The 19,865-nt window shown below is 50.6% G+C and overlaps 2 protein-coding genes across 2 annotated transcripts; one reads left to right on the top strand and one right to left on the bottom strand.

Moving 5' to 3' along the window:
* Positions 1-13,627: 13,627 nt before the first annotated feature.
* On the top strand, positions 13,628-19,769 carry LOC131291471 (uncharacterized). The gene is made up of 4 exons (XM_058320690.1): positions 13,628-14,467; positions 14,936-15,045; positions 18,992-19,241; positions 19,335-19,769. The coding sequence occupies exons 1-4, from the start codon at positions 13,628-13,630 to the stop codon at positions 19,767-19,769; spliced, it is 1,635 nt and encodes a 544-aa protein (XP_058176673.1).
* LOC131291470 (protein phosphatase 1H) lies at positions 15,862-18,153 on the bottom strand. The gene has a single exon (XM_058320688.1). It carries the CDS (start codon positions 17,822-17,824, stop codon positions 15,950-15,952), a length of 1,875 nt encoding a protein of 624 aa, XP_058176671.1. The 5' UTR covers positions 17,825-18,153; the 3' UTR covers positions 15,862-15,949.
* Positions 19,770-19,865: the final 96 nt, after the last annotated feature.

The following is a 19,865-nucleotide window of genomic DNA, read 5'->3' as shown; positions in this document are numbered from 1 at the left end:
GCACAGCATCATCCCCAACAGCTCGGTTCCGAGGTCAGCAACTCTGTTTCTCATCCCCATCTCCATCGCAACAACGAAGGCAATAAACATACAATCGATCGTTCCCAACCAACCGACCCAACCAACCCAACCAACCAACCCAGCCGGCCACCGTCCACCGTCCACGATCAAACGTGACATTTGCCCTCCCAGCAACTCGACCTTCGGCGCACCGACCTGTGCCTGCGGGCGCCCGATCCCGTGTGCCTTCGCGCTTTCGTTTGCGAATAAAACTACCCTGCCTTCTGCCATTCGCATTCCTTCGTGCGTTCCTCCGTCAGCAAACCAAAGTCTTTCTGGCAAGCTGGTAGGGCCATTTCAGCGACACATATATATATATATACTTGCTGCAACCTCCATCTCCCGACGGTCGTGGTTCGAAGGGTAACAAGCAACGGTGCCGCGACCGAACAATTCACGTTGTACGGTTGTCGAAGCTACACAGGTGCAGTAACATTGACAGGCACGACGAACCGCGTTAAAACCCCGTGCTTTTTTTTAATGAATCACACAGCTTACTTATCCAGTTATTAGTGTTATTATTGTATATTTCCTTCCTTTAAAGTAGCGATGTGTCATTCGACGATTATAATATATTGCAATGCGCACTTACCTATATGTTCTTCTCCTTCTGTTCTGTTTCCTTTCTCGGTGTGGAGTTTCTTTTTTCTATTTATTTTTAAAAGCTTTTCCCCTTTCCCCTATTTTAAGACTAACGACAACTATGCTCCCTTTCGGTTTTTGTTTGCAATCATGATCGATGTGACATAAGCGACAAATTTATACTCAATTAACTCAGTCCTTTTAAAACATTTAAGCCGTAAAGAGATAAAGCCAGCAGGTTTGGGTGAAGGTATATTTTCCTCCCGATTTAAAAAAAAAAGGCTGTTAAATGAGTCACCATGTTATCAGCGCCACGGTTTCGATCAGTTGAACAAGTGTTATCTCGGCAAAGGATCTATAAAATTAAGAGAGCGAGGAAGACAGTCCGATGCCTTCGTTCAAGACACGTTTTCCACATTGGCGTTGTTGGTTTCGGATCCGAAACCCTCCGGCGTTATATCATCCCGACTGGTTCCGGGTTGGCGGATGCATATAAAATCAGCATTAAAATGTGCGTGTGTGGAAAAAAAAGAAAAACAACCAAAACAAAAAGCCCAAAATGCCGACGGCCAACAGGCGGGCGACAAACGCGAAGAATTCAAAGGTGGAGCGAAACATCAACACCCTTCGGTTCGCACGAAAACATAGTTTTTTTTTTAACATTCGCCGAGGTTCACTCGATGATGAGAAGAGTGAGAGGGAGAGGAGTAAATGGGACGCGAAGCGAGAAGCGTGATGGCGACGGAGCAGAATGACGACATTGATGTGGAATGCGCATCACTTCTTCGCGGTAGAAGCGCTACGATGTAATACAAGCCACCTGAATGGCCAAGTGGTCGGTTGACCATGGAATTCTCGATGGACGCAAACGAGAAGAAGCCTGCCAGCGCGGTGTTCACATACGCTGGGCCAGCATCAGCCGGCTAGGTTTCGTACACACACACACTCTGGACTTGGAGCCCTGGAGGTTTGGGGTTGGTGTTACTTTCACTTTCCACAGTTGCGAAGCCAGTTTCCCGACGCGCTGGTGCTCCTTTAAGGGACGCTGCAACGGTGCGAATACCACACTGTCACAGATATTTCGAACCCGCCGTCACTTGGTCTAATGGCGAGGATGAGATTTACCCAAGTATGTACCGAGTTCTATGCCTCAAGTTATCTACACAATATGGCTGACGTTGGGACGAATAACTAAGAACTTCGAAGGTACCATCAGATCGTAAGAGATGCAGCAGGAGTCTTAAACGTGGGAATACATTGTAGGATAATTTTAGGAAGTGGTCCTGTGTATTTTGGAAGATACAAAAGTTCTTAATACAGAGGTATAGAATAGAATCAAGATATTGCGTAGTCCCAGAAGATCTCATGCTCAGTACTAAAGGATAAGATTCGAACGAACATGAGGTTCTGGAAGATTTTAATATCAGTACTAAATGATTAGAGTCATCCAGGTATATCCACTCTCAACATCTTGTTAGCTGTTGGATTTCAGATGTACACTTTTGAACTAATTCGCCTACATAGTAGGTAAGTTTAGTATTTCTTTCAGCTACTACTCCAAGAAATCCCTGGTCTTTAGTTCGAGTCTCTTCCGAGTCTTGAGTCGATGTTAGGCCCAAGTTTATGGAATGGAATTCATATTTATAACTTTATATAGACTGCACTTGGTGTAGGCCTCGTTAATCGATTGCTTTTCAATCTTTCCCCCCTCCCCCAGCACGCCGCTCACTCATCATCACTCATAAAAGCGACTTCACGTAATCTCGTCAAGTTTTTCGCCGCGCTATCACATCGCGGTCGGTAACATCTGCGCATCTCGTCCGGCAAGCGATTACAGCATTATGTGGATCCTTCTTTATCCGCCCCGCGCGTCTCGGTCGAAGTTCGGTCCGACAGCCACATAACAGTAACACCGCTCATCCACCGTTTCGCCCCCCCCCCCCCCCCCCCCCCTCCCTTTCCTTCAAGTGAATGGCTGCGCAGATTGGTTGGTCGAACAGGTTCGGGGGTACGTATCTTTGGCCGTAAGATACTGCCAACTTTCCAAATCCCCCTTCCTTCCGAGCGCGTCTCTGAGGGTCTGTTCCGGCTTTCCGCTTTTCTCCTGCACACCACTCTTACCCTTGGAAGCCGTCGCCGATTGGGCCGACGTAGTGATCATCTTCTCCGTGGGTCTTTTTTCTTCCCTTCCCAGCGTCCAGCAACATTGACTCCGAGCTGAAACTCACACACGTTTCTCAGGGGAAGGGAACCACAAGCTCCATATTGAAAACACATAGTTGCTTGATGGAAAACCACTTGAGTTTAGCGATAGATCGGGTTCCCGAGTAATGTGACTTGTTCATAAATTGCAATCAAATCAACAAGCCATTTCCATAACATACTTTGTTTTCCTTCCGAATGAACCCGGGGTTTGGCGTACCCTGCAATGGCCTTTGGGAACGCTTTCGGGATGGCCCGGTCGAACAGCTGGCCTCGTGCCGTTTCGGACGCCAGCAAATCTCGGTGTGCGGCCCCAAAAGCGCGAAAAAGGAAACCCGAAACCGGCCGCGCTGGCCGGGGACTCCAGGGGTTCCAGGGTTTTTTGGCGCGCGCGCAATCGATGACCAAAGATGGCCACCGAGCTGCCCACGAGCCAACCGGACCCTCGGTCCAGAGCCGGTCACTTTCTCTTTCGCTTTCCACAGGAAAGAGTGTTTCATTTGGTTGTTCGCCTTTTTCGCTTCCCATTTCGTTTTGATTTGTTGTGTTTTTGTTTTGGGAGCGAAGGTATTCTTCTTCGTTATCGCATACCGATAAAAAAAAAACACAAACTTTGTGCCATTTCCATCGCTTTCGCCCGTCCGGAGCTTCTGCCGGGGTTTTCCGTCTTTCTTCTTTTCCTTCGAAGGAAAGGTTGCATTATTGCAGCTTCCGAAAGGTACTTGAAGACCTGTGGATGAAACTTCCACACTTCGAGCCTGTCAAGACCGAATTCATCCTGTGCTTGACCTTTCCCAACCAGAACCCTTTGTTTGCGAGTGGGTGATGGTGAGGGGGAGGAAAGGAAAAAAAGATCTAAGATATTACACAACCATGTTGTTTTTAAAAACAAATAGAACATTCCACCAAACGCTCCGGAACGGATGCTGGGGGTTACAACCCATTTTCTATATCCCCCACACAACCCCCTCCCCCCTCTCCCTCCCCGTCTCTCATTGGTGGATCACGTGCGCACGTCTTGCCAAAGGGTTCATTATCATCGGGCCGACTTGGGATTGTCTTGCTTGCCCGATCGGATAACACGTTCTCGCTAATGATCGCGCTCTAATTACGGGGCCACCCGCCAATCTCAACACCCCTCCTCCCCTTCCCTCCCCCTCCGTTCACCCAACTTGGATGGCAGTGTCGTGACGAAACGCAGAAGATGAACGCAGCAGATGAACTGATTCTGTCACTTGTGCTGCCTTCGACTTTTCTACGCTCGGTTGCGCTCGTCAGCACGCCGTATGCAACCTTTTGCTTTGGGACTCTTTACCTTACTACTTCACACACCAAACACCCGCCCCGGGGCTCCCTCTTTCCCGTTCCCGTTCCCGGCCCAAGACCCAAGAGGCCCCGAAAAGGGAACTGACTCTCACTGAAACCCGGCGTCGACAGCTTTCTGTGCCATTTTTTTTTTAAATGTGAGCACTTCCCAAAACCGCGCATCGCAGCACGCACGTCGACACAGATCTCCCCCTTCTTTCTTTACCCCCTCCCCCGCTCCGAGGGTGGTTTAGGAGGATGTATTTTCTCTTCCTGCCCGTCTTGGGGTTTGTAGATTCTTGCCGGCACACGTACGTACATGGACCTGTGTACGTGCTTTGTGTTGCGGGGCCACCAAAGTGCGCCAAACCGTGCCACAAACCGTGATTTGTCAGCCCCCCTCCCCTCCCCTCCCCCCGTGCCGCATGCGAAGATCCCATTCTCACAAGTGCGCGCGACAAAAACCGGGCGACGCGAGCGCGGGGTTCGTCGCTGTCACCGATCCGTTCGAGTCTATGCGAGCGTTGAAGTCTTTCGTTTGTCTTGTGCGGGAAGCTTGCAGGCTTGCGTGTACCGTTTGTGGCGCGGTGTACGATTGCAATCTCTCTATTTCTCTGTACGTCTCCATCCAGGGTGCTTGTGGCACAATTTTCCTCACACATGTGGAAACGCACACACACACACACACACACTTTTAAGATATGTGTGCGTAGTCCTCGCACTTCCCAGAAGCAACAAACGCACAAATAGTAATCTCGCATACCGTTTGCCTACCTTCTTCCTACCCTGTCCAAATCCTCACCTTCCCCCTTCAGCAACACTTTCCCTTCGCCTCATGCTCCCCAACGGGACACAAATGGGTGTGACATGCAGCGAAACGGTACTCCGTTTTTGGTCAGTTTTCTTTCCCAAAGCATACGTAATGAATACCCACTATTTTCTTTTCCCGAAACGTGTCCAATAATTAATATGCTAGAACAAATGAGTGCGTCGTGCGACGTGGTTTGATTGAGCACGTGCGAGCGGTAAGTGGAGCCCATCGAAAGCTCCTATTCCTGAGCTGAAATGACTTCATATTCCCCTCCTCCTCACCCCCATTGTGATGGAGCAATTAGTAAAGGGGTGTATCTCACGCCGCACCTCATGGGAATCTGTGGTACGCACAAGAATTCGCCTCGTGTCGTAGGCACTATGGAACGATCAATTCACTCAGAATCACTCCAGAAGATGGGAAATGTACCGCATTTTCGCGTGTAATAGCTCCATCTTTTTCATCGATGAGCAACTAAACTCGTTTGAGATATTAAATTAAGAACTTTTCCCTACCTTACTTATTGCAATCATTTTTAACTACTTCTGGATTAGTGGGCCTTCAAATAGAAAACGTTTTTTACCCTTTCTAAAGGCGACTTAAAATGTCTGAAAACTTAGTATAACTATGAGAAAGCTTCAAAAAAGAAAAATTTTACTGTGAGACATCTATCCGTGGGGTTACAAAAAACAAAGCAAACTTGTAGTACTAAAAGAAATTAAAGTAATACAGGATACCGAGTAAGATTTATTTATTGAAACGGCAAACAATGAGCCGCACAGCTTGAACAACTTACAACTTAAAGACTTTGGTTTGAAAAGATGTTTTTCTGTTTAGTCAAACACTTAAACAATAGTATAGCAGTCCATACTAATAGTATAAAAATTTCAAAGTACGTTCTTGACTGTATTTTGTGCTGAATTTTAGTGGTGTTGTAGAAATTAAGGGACTCCAAAATTAACGCAAAACCAAAGATCCAATTAACGAATTTGTAGTTTGCTGACCGCAAAAGGGTGGCTTCTTGCAGCGACTGGACGCCCGAGTGGATGTGGAAATGATGTGAACGAAACCAATAAGCCGCCCGAACACGCGGAGTCAATATAGAGAGACATGGTTTGGATGAAGCAATTGAAGGGTAAGGGAGAGTAAGGGCGCGCGCGCGAAATACCTGCCGAAAGCCCGCGTGCCCGCAGCCTTCATCGCGCGCGTGTGTGTGTGTGTGTGCGTTTAAGTGTGCGCCCCTCATCCCCCCCCCCCCCCACCCGGGTGCGATGGGAGGGGAGTGAAACGCGAGGTTTATTTTCTCTATCTCCGCCACAGATCGCGAACCGAAGCCGCTTGCACCAGGGCAGGCCGCGAAGCTGGGAGTGCGCGCCAGTTAGTATTCAGTAGACCGCACTACGAAGTGGTCGTCGTCGAGTTCGTCACCCCGGAGAGCGTTTGTCGATTTGTTTGTTCCTTTAGCTCGAAAACCGTGAAGAAACCGTGCCCAAGCACGCACGTGCCACGTTTGGCGACGCAAGCAGCGCAAACCGTCGTCTTAAGGTGTGTGTGTGTATAAGTGTTTAGTTTTTTTTTTCTTATCTCCCGGGTTGCAATATTCGGTGCAGGGAACGGGGAGGTGTGTACGTACCGCACCGGTAAAAAAGCATCAATTGCAACTCAGGTTTTTCTCGGGGGCAGGTTTTTATTTCGGCGTCACGTTAAAACCACCTGAGCAAACAGAAATAAAAATACAAACAAACAGCAAACAGCCTCCGCCACGGTTGATGCAAAAAAAAAAAAGAAAGGAACGAAAAGGAAAACTGGAAAACGCGGGAAAAGAAGAAACCATCGGTGATCTACTAGCAAGCAAGCAAGCAAACAAACAAACAAACAAACAAACAAAAACCCGGGAGAAGGAAAGTACAGAAGTGGACAAAGTGGACTCGCCTCGCCGATTGGTGCTGAAGCTAAAACCGGCCAACATCGTTGGGATCGCACCCCGGATCCAGAGGGAAAACTCACGCGGGGTGGGTTGGGAGGGAAGTAAAAGCCACCCCCTCCCCCCAACCCCACTGGAAAGCGTTCGCGGAAGCTCGCAATTTCGCGGGACCGGCTTGCGTTTTCCCAGCCGGGAGTTTTCTGATTGCGAACGGTGGAGGAAATCTCCGAATCATCATCATCATCACCATCTTTGGGTGGTGCGTGCGTGTGAAAGCGAAAGGGGTCGCCGATGCGGTTTCCGTGTTTTCTGTCTTGTCTGCTCGTGGTGAAAAACGGAACGAAGAGTGACGTGAATGTGCGCGTGTACACGAGTGTTGCAGAGTTCCAAATAATATTCACTACTTCTTCCTTTATCTCTTTTACCTTTTTCGCGAATAAGTTGTGCGAAGTAATCTTCTAGATCTAAGAAAAAAAAACAAAACAAAACAAAACTGCACAAGAGAACAACTGAGCACCATCCGCTGCATGACACGATTAAACATTCGAACAAGCATTTCTGAGCGCGAGAGTGAAAGAAGACGAGTGTGTTGTTTTCCCGCTTGGTGCACGAGCACCGCTTCCGCTTCCGGGTCGAGCAAGGCCGATCGTCGGAAAATTGGTGGCTCGAAGACAGAAAACCACCAGCAACGGATGCTGCGCCCTCGATCTCTCTCTCTTTCTCTCTTCCTCGCCCCTTCCCCTTCGTCGACGATCTTCCAAAATCCATTGTTTTCGAAGGTGGTTTCCACCAAAAAGAGTGCCAAACTCCAATTGCGAACGTGCGCGCGTTTCTCTTTCCCCTTACCTTACGCTCGGCGAAGGTTTTCCACCCGGACCTTCCAGGGTTGTTCCGGGGGGCCATCGTTAGTTTTCTTACTTTCGCTTCTTTCGCACCGCACTTTAGAAGTTTAAGTAGTTCTTGGCCTTAGTCGTCCGGTTGTGAATGTGTGAATTGAGCAAACTGTTACCGTCAAGGCGACCGACCACCGTCCATCAACCATTTTTCCCCCCGACCGACCGATCAAACACACACTCAACCGGCCTTTCCCCCACGCCCCCCTCAGAAAGCGAGAACCCAACTGAAAATGGCCGTGATTGACTAACATGAAATACGTATCTCATTCCGTTTGTTTTTTTTGTTTACTTTCGTTCGTTCGTGTGCCAACACAGTGCCGAAGAAAAACCCACCTTCAATCAAGCAAACGAGCGAGCGGGGTAGCAAGCGGCGAGGGTAAGCAAATCTAAGACCAAATTGTGGTGCTGGAATGTGGGATTTAATGTAGGTACAATATGTATATTTTAAGTGAGATCAAGTTTAAAACGATTTTGTTTTTGAGGATCTATACTTCCAATTAATTTTCCCCAACACAACAAACAAACATTTGATTACTAAGAATGTTTCACACATAAAATAAAAAACAAACGACTGCTAGGTAATTTACGAATGGTGGAGGTCCATAATGCACACCCTTCAATTGAATGATGAGTTTTTTTTTAACTCAAGTGATTAACCTATATTGACAAGTGGATCTTTTAGGTATTGACGTATTAGATTTAATACATTCCTGTCCAGAGAAGTCCCTGCTAAAGTGTTTAACATTTGTCTATTTACTTTCTATGCAGAGCTGCAGAATAGACTTCTCTTGTAATGCAATTGTTGTATCTTGAATTCTCGACTCAAGAATGCTTTCCAAACGGAACTGGAAGTGTTTTTTCCGAGCGCAACTGAAAGCAATGGTGTGCTTCGGGTCACTTTTGGTTTCTCTACGTTTCGCTTGCATTGCGATCGAGTTGCATTGATCAATTCAGTGTTGTGCCAGCTTCGCACAGTGGGCAAACGCGGGGCGGCCGCTTGGCGATCGATTGATTTTCGCTTTCGTTTCGATTACTGGACTTCAAGGCAAGAAGGAGCAGAAAGGCGAAAAGGAAAAACGGAACCAGAAGAAAGGTGGAATGGATGAGATAAAAAAAAATACTAATAATAATAATAATAATAATGCGGCAATCCGAGCGACCGAGAAAAAGAAATGGAAACAAACACCGGGGACGCAGACCGCAAAAAATGAAAAAAAAAAAAAAATACAACTTTCCCCACTTGCCACTCTATTCATCTGTGTCTCATGGACTTCCTCATCGCGCCGCTTCCGTCCCTTTTCGCGCTCTCCCCCAACGGCGTCCATCCATCCGTCCGATCGAAGCGAAAGCGCGCGCCGAAGAAAGTTGCCACTGACCGAACCCCGAACTCGTAAAACTTCTCGAACGGCAACACCAACAAACACCATGCCACCCACCCTTCCCTGGCGGAATGGACTCATCTCCGAGCGTCGCTTCCCCCGGGGAACGGAGAAACGGGTTTGGGATTTTCGTTCCGTTCGTTCGCTTCCGAACTTTAAGAAGAAGATAGCCTGAAAAGCTCCCTATCGTTTGGGGGAAATCATAAACCACACACACACACAAACACACCAGAGAACCAAGGAACAGGACGCGAAGTAAGGAGTCGAGGAAAGTGGATGATTTAATACTGCCAGTGGTCACCGTTTTCGGTTTTTGTCTCAATGTTTTGGGGGAAGGCAAAGACTGAAGTCCCAAAGCATAAAACCATGACGTTTTAGGAGGGGGGGGTGGGGTAGTTTCGTAACCCACCCCTTTTCGTGGTCGTCGGGTCGTCCGCCTTCTCGTGCCACTCCCGCTCGCCCGAAAGCGAAAGTAAACTTTGTTATTATATATTGCCCTCCGTTACAGAAATATATATATATAACTATTTTGGTGGCTGTTTGGGGTTGGGGCTCGGTGTTTTTTTTTTTTTTTGCAACCTCGGTGCCCTCGCCCGGTTCATCACCGCCGGACAGGTGTGCGACGTTGTATGAAAAAAACACCCAAAGACCCAACATAAAAATAAACACAAACAAATGCAAACGCACCGCACCGTAAACCGGTTATCGTAATCCGTTCAGTGACTGGCCGGTGGTTTGCATTTTACGTAAACATCGGTTTGCAACGCGAAAGGAACCCCGGCCCTGCCCCCTCAAATTGGCTCTTTGGCGATTAGAAACCCTGGCTGGCTGGCTGGCTTTTGGGGGGCATTCCGGAGGGCGGCTTTGCGACACACGACTTTCGACTAGCCGACTTGCCCAAACGATAGAACAACACCCGGACCCGTGTCGAATGGTAAACAGATGCAGGTTGGCCAAGTGGAATTGGTAGCCACCTGCCACGCCAACTACGCCCAGTACGCCAACACCAGAAAAGAGAAGCTACCAAGGACACCACGGTTCCGTTCTGAACACATTCCACCTCCTCCGTAAGCTCCGGGGGGCGGAGAAAACGAGGGGTTGGAACGAGAGAGAGAGGGAGAGCGGTGCGTGTAGGTGACGGTCTCGGGCTCGGTTGCATCATGGCGAACGCCTGTACGCACGCACCGTTGCACCGAGAGTTTGATTTCCCTGGCAAAGATTGGCCGTTTCCCAATCCCCCCCTCCCCCGCAACCTGCAACCCTCAACCCGCTCGAAACGCCGAAAACAGTTGCGACACGCGAGTTCGGTTCGCCTCGAAGATCGTGGATAAATCGGCGTGGAATTAATTTCGATCGAAAAAAAGCGAGCGCCAGAGATTAAGGCCTAGCATGTCCCGGCGGGGGGTTAAGGTGATAAAATTATGGCAGCCGGTAGGGGAGGAAACGAGGGAAGGAGATCGAGATCGAGAGTGGGCCGACAAAAAAACCGATTGAGATATGTTTAAGTGGTATGTAGGCGATATATGAAAGCCGCAACCGCAAGCTGCCAGAGACCTCCTGAGGGCTAAACCGGTGAACCTGGTGGTCTTTCCTAAGAACCTGGGTCAAACACCCAGTGCATTAGCAAGCTGTGGAATGCAGGCTTGCATTCCTCCGTCCAGGTCTCGGACTGGCAACAAGAATCATTGATAGCTCTTTGGAGCCAGCCGTCAGTGTGCACAAAACCTATCATTACCTTCCGATAGACTGTTGATACTGAGGCAATGTTGGCCCCCAACCAAATGCACGACAAGATCCTTCTGGAAAGGAAGTCTCTGTAAGACTCTCGTATTTACATTTTGCATAGAAATTTGACAGATCGTATAGACAACTTCTATCGACCAAGAAGACTAACCTCAAATCTGACTAAATAGAATCGCAAAAATGAACTTTTTCCTCGTGACGTGAACTAATATATACGTGCGTGTGCGTGTGTGTATGTTTATGGTAAAACACTTTGTCGCAGTTGGCTTAGGCCAGGCCTAGGCGTAGGGCTTTCGCCAATGCCAACGGGGGAGCCGGCGCAGCACGAGCCGTAATTAATTGATTCGGGGTTTTCGTAAAGTGCTTGTTGCTGCGCCTGATTAGCTCCGCCAGTTTGGCGAAGTTTTCCCCCCTTTTTTTTGCTTTCCCGCCGCCTCCGCCGCCACAAGTCAGTTTCTCTTTTTGCGCCATATTTCGGCGCCGCCAAAGTTTCGTGATTACGCCGCCACCTGCCGCTGTACAGGGTCCCTGGGTTGGTGCGCTGTTAGGTTCCCATTCTACTGCCGCTTGTTGAAAAGTAAAACCTAAACACCGCTCTGTCTTTCTTGTGGCACTTGGCATACCTTTTTTATGAGAATTGCGCCAATGGAGCCGGTTGCGACCCGATTGAGTGTTGACTTTCGCGCGATGGAGTGGAGGAAAGCGACAATCGACGCACGGTAAATATCAATCAGGCGTTCGATTGGCCCGACCACTTTCCCACCCGAAGTCCAGACGGGCGACCTCTTAGCCCGAATAGGAGCGGTACTGTTTTCGCCATTATTTTGCGACCGAACTGCGGGTTTGGGGGAAACGGAAACGTGTGCACTTGTCACCGCACAAGAGACACTCGTGCGTGCGTGCGTGCGTGCGTGCGTGCGTGCGTGCGTGCGTCAATTTCCGGCCTTTGACGAAAGCGAACACCTGGAGTCTTGTGGGTGAGCTTTTTAGGGAAAATGCATCGCCCTACACGGACCCGGGAATGAGTTGGTATTCGTCTTTTCACTCTTCACTTTTGTTTGACAAAGCTCTCCCCCCCCCCCCCGCCCCTACCTTCCAAAACCCACAGCTCCACCGTTTCGGAAACCACCGAAACCACACAGTATATGGCACGCGCTTTCCAACTTTCCTTCCAGCAACGTTTGGCTCGTTATTCCATCCCCATTGTTTCCAATGCTTTCGCCCGACCATGGGGTGCCTAAACGAAACCCGCAAGAGTCCGCCCTGCTGGAAGCTGCTTCCCAGCCCAGGGGTTTTGGAGGGGGGGGGGTCAAGAAAGAGGCGACTCAAACTCATCAATTCGACTTTGGAAAATCGATTGCCGAGGAGGAGGGATGTAAGGGAAATACGAAAATACGGCAACGGAAATCGAACTGATAAAAGAGGAACCATTACGCAATCGCAGTCGTTGGGGCGAGAGTTGATTGCTATAGTTATGGCGAGGAAAACTACATATATTGTTGGCGTGTTACGTCTTCTGAGGTAGCGCCGCTAATACCGGAGGTGTCTGTTTAGGGTTTTAATTTGACACCCTTATATACGGATATATCGGGTGGTATTTGCTACTCTAGATATCAAATTCTTGATCGGGAGGATCAGGAACATCAAACGGTGTGCTTTCTGCTGCTTCTTCTCAATCAGAATCATATGAGACAACCCTTCAGATGCCTTAGCTATCCGGAGCTGGAGTTCTGGAATCGTTCAAACAAGTTCTGGAATGTCTGGAAATCGGGAGACCATCACATCATTGAAACCTTCCAAAGTCCCACTGGAAGATATCGTAACGATGCAGAAGAAGTACTGGGAGGTCAGTCGGCTTTATATCGCTATCAAATATGGTGTTGTTCACCTTTTTTCGCAGTTGTTATGAATTTTAAACCATATTACTACGTGGTTTCGTAACCCAAGATAGCCGTCAGGAATCGTTGGAGTTCCCATGTTGAATCTAGCCGAACCGAATCAAGCAAATCGATCGAATAAGCATTCGAATCAAAGTTTCGATACTCGGAGTCTCGTGGGGGGGAAGGCGGAAGAAATAGCCCGTTACGTTTTAGGCAAAACGAATTTTGAGCGGATAAATGGAAGATTCCTCCTGTGATATTGGGTTTTGGACGAACTCTCCTAATAGGTTTTCATTTGTTCGTTTGATGAGGGCTTTTCGGAAACGAATCAAAGTTATCGGGGGAAAAACGGAGAAACTAAAAGAAAAGAAGATGCAAAACCCGAAACCCGGAAGCCGGAGAAAGGAGCCGACGTAAACGTATCGATTTCCCAAACCAATATCCACCGAGAGTTGCACCTTGCCTCAATCACCCTTCAATTCACCAAAAAACTGCGAGATCGCGGTAATTGAGGCAGAGAAAAGTAGATTCGTTTTTCCCGCGTTAACCACCGGACGAATTTCCTCGTTAGAGAAAATTTCGATTTCCCCCGCTTTCGAGCGTGCAATAGAAATGTTCCTCTTTGGTATGGTTTTCATCAACGTTTTGTAATTTTCCTTCTCTCTCTCTCTCTCTCTCTCTTCCTCCACCTCCATCTTGCAGCGGTGTGTTTGATTAGCTTTTCTTCTGGTTTTCCCTGGGTGTGTGTGGGAAATTGTGATGCCCTTCGGACGCCGGCAGTGAGTGTCGATCGCACCGAAATCATCATCGCCGGAGGAAGGGAAGCGGCGAGCGGCCGGAGCAGCATGGAGCAGCTGGAGCGAGAGATCCGGAAGGAGATCGACGAGATGAACACGAGCGTCTCGCTGGTGGACCGGCTCGAGGCGAGCGACACGATGGACGAGGAGCGGCGCGACGAGCTGCTGTCCTCGACGCGCGCCGTCTTCGAGAGCGTCAATCCGAACAACGTCAAGAACAGCCTGACCGATTCGCAGATTTCCATCATCTCCAAGCACGACGGCTACCCGGACTCGTCCGGACACTTCTACAGCATGCCGACCGGGAAGGAGGATGGTGCGGGTGGTGGTGGGGGTGGTGGCCATCTGGACCACGGTGGTACCGGACGGCCGTCCGGTCCGGATGCACCGGCCACCGGGCCGACCAGCAAGGAGCGAAAGCAGACGAAATCCAAAGCAAAACACCAAAAGGTCGTCGGAGGAGGAGGCGAGAAGGAACAGCCGGCTGCGCCAGCCCCTGGACCGGAGGCGATGGGCAAGGGTCAGCCGCTGGGCAGTGCCTCGTTGGCCAACCTACTGTTCGCACCCGGTGCCGGCCCCGGCTGCACCAAGCGTAAGAAGCTCCCATCGACGGTGGTGCTCGGGCTGATCCAGCTGCTGCTGAGCGTAACGCTGGCCGCCCTCGGCGGACTGGTCATCGCGAGGAACGCTTCGCTGGCCATGGCCGGCACCGGGCTGTGGTGCGGCGCCATCGCCGGGATCGCCGGTTCGCTCGGACTGATGAACGTCAAGATGGCCAAGACCGGCTTCCTGGCGGTCAACCTGATCTGCGTCGCCTCTAGCACGCTCGGGCTAGCGTTGACCGGCATCGGTGCCGTCCGCGACGCGAACTTGGCCCAGCAAGACGAGGTAAGCCTTGAGTAACCGAAGCATTCCACCACGCAAACGTCGATAAAAGATGAAAAATCACACTCTTGAGTTTCTGAGATGACAGACAGCCATCAACGTTGAATGGCTTTAAATAACTTTCTCTATGACAAACCTACCTACACTTATTATCATCAATAGAGTTGCCGTACTGAGCTTGTTCAGGTTCGAAAGGTTAAAAAACAAAAACAAACAAACCCAAGTATTTCACGAGGGAAAAGTACGTTGAAATATGATATTTTTGAGTTCTCTATATTTCATCACGCGCCACAAATTTCAGCCGATCCGTCCTAAACACGATTCATCCTCACATCGCCAACATGCCTACTACACCTCACCTACTCATGCCCCCATTCTCTATCTTCTTTTTCTTTCTTTTCAACGGAATGCTTGTGCTTCCTATATTAAAAAAAATAATAAAAAAATAAACAAACCAACAAAAATCCACAGTTAATCTGGGGTGCCGTCACTGCCGGCACTGGACTGCTGGTCGCGCTGGCCGTACACTTCCTCATCAGCGTCTTCTCCGTCTACTACTCGGCCCTCAAACTATGTTCCAGGTGAGTGTGACCCCTTTGCAAGCCGCAGAGTTGACCGATTGCATCGCTTCCTGTTTCCCGTTTGGTTTTCTTCGCTCTCTTCCCTTCCCTTTTCGTTTTGTTTCGTTGCTGGAAGCTGGCACGTCCAGCATCCCTTCCCTAACGCCGTGCGTGCATCTTACATCCTACTGGTACTGATATCATCTCGAGACGGCAAAGAACTATCTTAAGCAAAGGCGTCCTCTTTCGCCGGGTGAAGGATCATACTAAAACCTAAAACCCGCTCCTTCCGCTCGCTACTCAACGCCCTTCTTTGGGTGTTTTTTTTTCTTGCGCTTTGTTCTATAAATTACCATCTTGCTCGTCGATGCCGTCCCCATCGAGGGGTTATGACGGCAGGCTAGAACCTAATTACTTTACGCTCGTCCTACCTCTAAAGCCTACCGAAAACACTGGATGCAAGCGCTGGCTACATGGTGTGGCTACATCCTTGAGCGGAAAGAGCGAACGAACAGACGACGTCGTGGTGTCGCGGCATAAATACTTTAACGTTTCCGTTAGCCTTTTTTGTTTTTCTTCCTACGTATAAGTTACCGAATTTGTTTGCTTACGAGTATATAGTATTGTTTATAGTCGGCGTCGATAGAGATTGAAATTGGAAAGGAAAGTCACTTGATTTACAATAACAGCCGCGCTGGAGTGGAGTGCACCACTCGGAGAGTCTACGTAGGAGGAGTTCTACAAACGAGTAGGAGTGTTCGACTACAAACCGGTAGTTAAATAGGTGGCAAAATATGATTTGTCCTCCCAAGGGTAGAGGGTAGAGAAGAGACCTCTAGCATAATCGTCACCATCGAAGCCCTGCGTTTTGTAATCTATTGGAACTTATGATTGAAATCACTTGTCTGCCTGTGTCAGCGTTGCTCTAGCGCGGCAGGGCGTCGGCTAAACCCAGCGGCTGCGCTGTCGTCGTTAGCTTAGCCACCGGCGGCGGAATATTCATTGCGTTGAGATTGTTTTCGGCCTCCTGGGCCTCTTCCGGCGGTTCCGACTCGGACGAGGAGCTGAAATCATTGCCTGATGCCACCGTGCCGGTCGTCTCCTTGGCCAGCCCCGCCTCGGGCACCAGCGGGACGGGAGCGGCAACTGTGGTGGCGGTCGCAGTCGCCTTGCGGACCTGGTTGCGGGCCGCCACCGTTTTGGTCCACTCGAGATACTCCAGGTAGTATTGGTGCACCGGGATGACGATGACGGAGATGTCGTCGACGGTGGCAGCGGCCCGCGAATCCGACAGCCGCCAGTGGCCGGACTCGTTGGCGCGACCGCGCGATCTCGCCACCAGCTCCTGGGCCGCCATCGTGTACCGGTGGCGCTCGGTGGGGAACTTCCGGAGCGTGCCGAACACGGTCGCGGCCACCTGGGCCGACTCGCTCACGTCCCACAAGCCGTCGGTGGCCATCACCAGTATGCCGTAGTCGCCGTCGCAGTTCGGTCCGGTCGGGTCGCCCTCGACCTGGCACAGGTCGAAGCACCGCACGTCCGGGTGGGCGCTGAGGAATGGCTTGATCGGCAGGTTACTCCCGAGCGCCTTTAGATCGTGGTCGCCGAAGCCGCGCGTTACACCGATCGTGCCGAGCAGTCGGCTGCGCTTGCCGGACCCGGTCACCAGCGGGATCTTCAGATCATTCACCGTGAGCGTCTTGTAGGTCCAGCCGCGCATCGCGCCCTGTCGGTAGAGGATGCGCGTGCCGAGATCCTTCGAGGTCGGCTTCTTGGCGTACTCCATGGCGATGTACTCACCGCCGAGCAGGGCCGGATTATGCTTGCCGACTGTCAGCAACCGGGGCCGCTCCGTGTCGGGTGTATGGTCGAACGAGCACGGTTCGGCCACTACCTCAAAGTCGTCCGGGGCTAGCTCACCATTTTCCGCCGGCTCCCGTTCGCCGTTCATTTGGTTGTCGTGAGACGGCTGCACCTTTCTACGCCGCACCCGCTTGCACAGCACGCCCCGCGAGTCGCCGGCGTTTGCCACGAACAGTTTGCCCAGGATGAACAGCGCCACCAGTGCGGTGCAGCCGCCCGCATTGCGATAGTTATCACGGTCCTCGGCCAGCACTGCGTCCATGTCGGCAAAGGCGGACTCGAGCGCTCCGACGATCAGCTCATCCTTCGACACCTGCTTGTGGAACAAGCTCGGATGGGGCAACAGTGGTGGCGCGTGCAGAGGCAGCCCACCGCCCTCGCTTTCGACGCGCGGCATCAGCAGGTCGATCACGTCCACCAGTTTCTCGTGCAGGATGTAGTGGAACTGATTTGCAGCCGCCAGGGCCGCCCCGTACCCGGCGTGCCCATCGTAGATGCCAAAGTAGGTGTACGGCAGGTCGTGGTACTGCTTGGACGGGTGCGACAGGACCTGGCGATGGAAGGCGGCCTGGTCCTCGTTCCACTTCGACTTGCCCGAGTTGACGCACTCGGCGTACCCGGTGTTCCACGGTAGCAGTGAAATGTCGCGCGGCACTATGATCGGCCGCACGTTGTGATCCGCACTCGCCTTCAGCTCGTCGTACGTGAGCAGCTGCAGGAACGGTGGCCGCGCGTACTGGAACTTTTCGGGCAAATTTTTGCCACCTCCACCGCCCCCGCCTCCACTGACAGAGTCATAGTCTTTGCCGGAGTGACTGCTGCTCGTTCGACCACCACCACCACCGCCGTACGCTTGATGCCCGCCATGGCCAGCAGGCAGCGCTGGTGGATCCGGTGCCACCGCGGTGAGCACACGGATCCGGATACGGTTGAACATCTCCAGTGTGAAGCCGGTTCAGCGCGAGCTTCACCGAGCTGGCGGTGAAGCTGTTTCGTCGAGCTGCGGTGCAAATTGCAGGAAAAATGGGCTGACGCCAATGATGCGCGGCTGCACTGCAGTAGTCACGCACTACTCGCTGCTTCTTCCCTTCGTCCACCGGCCGTCACCGGTCGCTTCTTCTCACCGTGTGTTGCTCACTGCCGTGTGTTTGCCACCTACCGCTCCAACGCTTAGTAGCTTGGTTGTGGTATTCTTGTGAAGATGTTTTATAATTCACTTAGTACCTCCTTCGTGTCGGATGGTAAAACGGTGCGGCAACATTCCGTACCCCTCGCAAACCTTTGGTGAACGAACGAGACAGGGAGAGAGGAAAACCCAGCAATAATAAAATAGTACAACTGGCATCGGATGTCACTCGTCTGCCCTATCGCGCCGCTTCTACGTACCAAGTTTGGCGTGATTGTGTGACGGGGAAACACTGACCTCTTATCAGGCCCGTCGGAGGCAGATCCGTCACTTCCTTCCAGCTTTCTGCTCCCGAAAGCCCCACTCGTACGGGGTTTGCAAAACCCGATCAGCAGCCAACACCGCTCGCAACAAACTGCACAGAACTTCCTTTACATATGGACAGGCTGTTCCAAAACCACTGCTGCTGGTGCCATCCGACGACAACGCTCGGCAGACATGCGATTCGGGGACGGATTTCTTGCTGGGTTCGGGCTTACGTTGGTCGCAAATGGAACAAATTAGTTCATCATATGCTCATCGCCCATCGGCCACTATTGCTAACTTGTGCCTGCTCTGTTGTCAATCCGGTACTAATAGTATTGCTCACGAAAACGAAATCTGGTAGCGCGGTGTCGGATGTGTACTGTCCGAGTATATTCAATTTTTTTACGCCCCTTGCTGCTGACACTTTGGAAACAAACATTCAAAGAGAAAACACGGTATTCCTAAGAAAATCACGACATCTCACAGCCGCTTCTCATCTCACTGCTCGCGTCAGAATGACTCGCACTCAGCACATGCCTCACGCGGTGAATGTCACTCACCCCTAGCGCCATCTGTAGTCAATTTCACTTCGTGAGCCGCACAAACTTGAATTGTCCGTTATTTTGCGATATTACCTATTCCGTTTTATTGATTTTCCTTTCCAATTTTCAGACCATCACAAAAGCTACAAATGATTGACAATGTGATGCACACAAACTCGCAAGCGTTCATGACCCAGCAGAAGGTGGAAGATTATATAAACTCGCTGCACGTCGAGCCGGGCGTTAAGGATATGATGTATCAGACAATGCTGAAACGAAGCTTCGGTTCTATGTACGGTGAAAAACATCGAGTTGGCGATAACTATAGCACGGGGACGTCCCAACGGGTCATGTTGGTGCCGGCAGGTGCCGGAAACGGGGTATGTAACACTGCATCATGCGGAACAGCTCCCAAATCGGTTGTATTAATCTTCTTTTTTTCCTTTCATTCTCTGTACACAATTCATTAAAAGCTCCCTCCAATGATGCCGATGTATCCACCGGTTCAATCTTCGCCACCCGGCAATTCGTCTATGATCTATCCACCGAACCTGATGCCACCGGGCGTGCCGCAGTACCAACCGTACCCGGAGAGCGCCCTGATGGAGGCACAAATCTCGCGTACGAATCGCAAACGGTCGACGATGCGCATGAACAACGAACGAAACGGTGCCGACATCGAGCGGCCCAGGCGGAAATCGGATTCCGATCTGGAGAAAACGTTTACCTACACTGGCCTAGATCGAGACATTGCCGACAGCTATCTGGCGAAGGAGGAGGAGAAATTGTCGAGCAGCATCGTTAGCAACAGTGGGCATCATCCATCGCTTCCGCACACGTACCATCATGATTTGATGCTGATTGATCATCGTACAAATTTCGAACGTTACAATGATATTCATATGTAAGCTTGCGCGGGACCAATTTCATTTCTACCAGTACTCTGCTCAAGATTTTAGTTGCTAGAATTGTTATGCATTGTAAATGTGTTTGTAAAGTAGTGT

The sequence above is a fragment of the Anopheles ziemanni genome, chromosome X (assembly GCF_943734765.1).
Source record: "Anopheles ziemanni chromosome X, idAnoZiCoDA_A2_x.2, whole genome shotgun sequence".
Lineage (NCBI taxonomy): Eukaryota > Metazoa > Arthropoda > Insecta > Diptera > Culicidae > Anopheles > Anopheles ziemanni.
The sequence above is the reverse complement of the archived record's forward strand: the minus strand, read 5'-3'. Positions and strand labels throughout refer to the sequence as shown.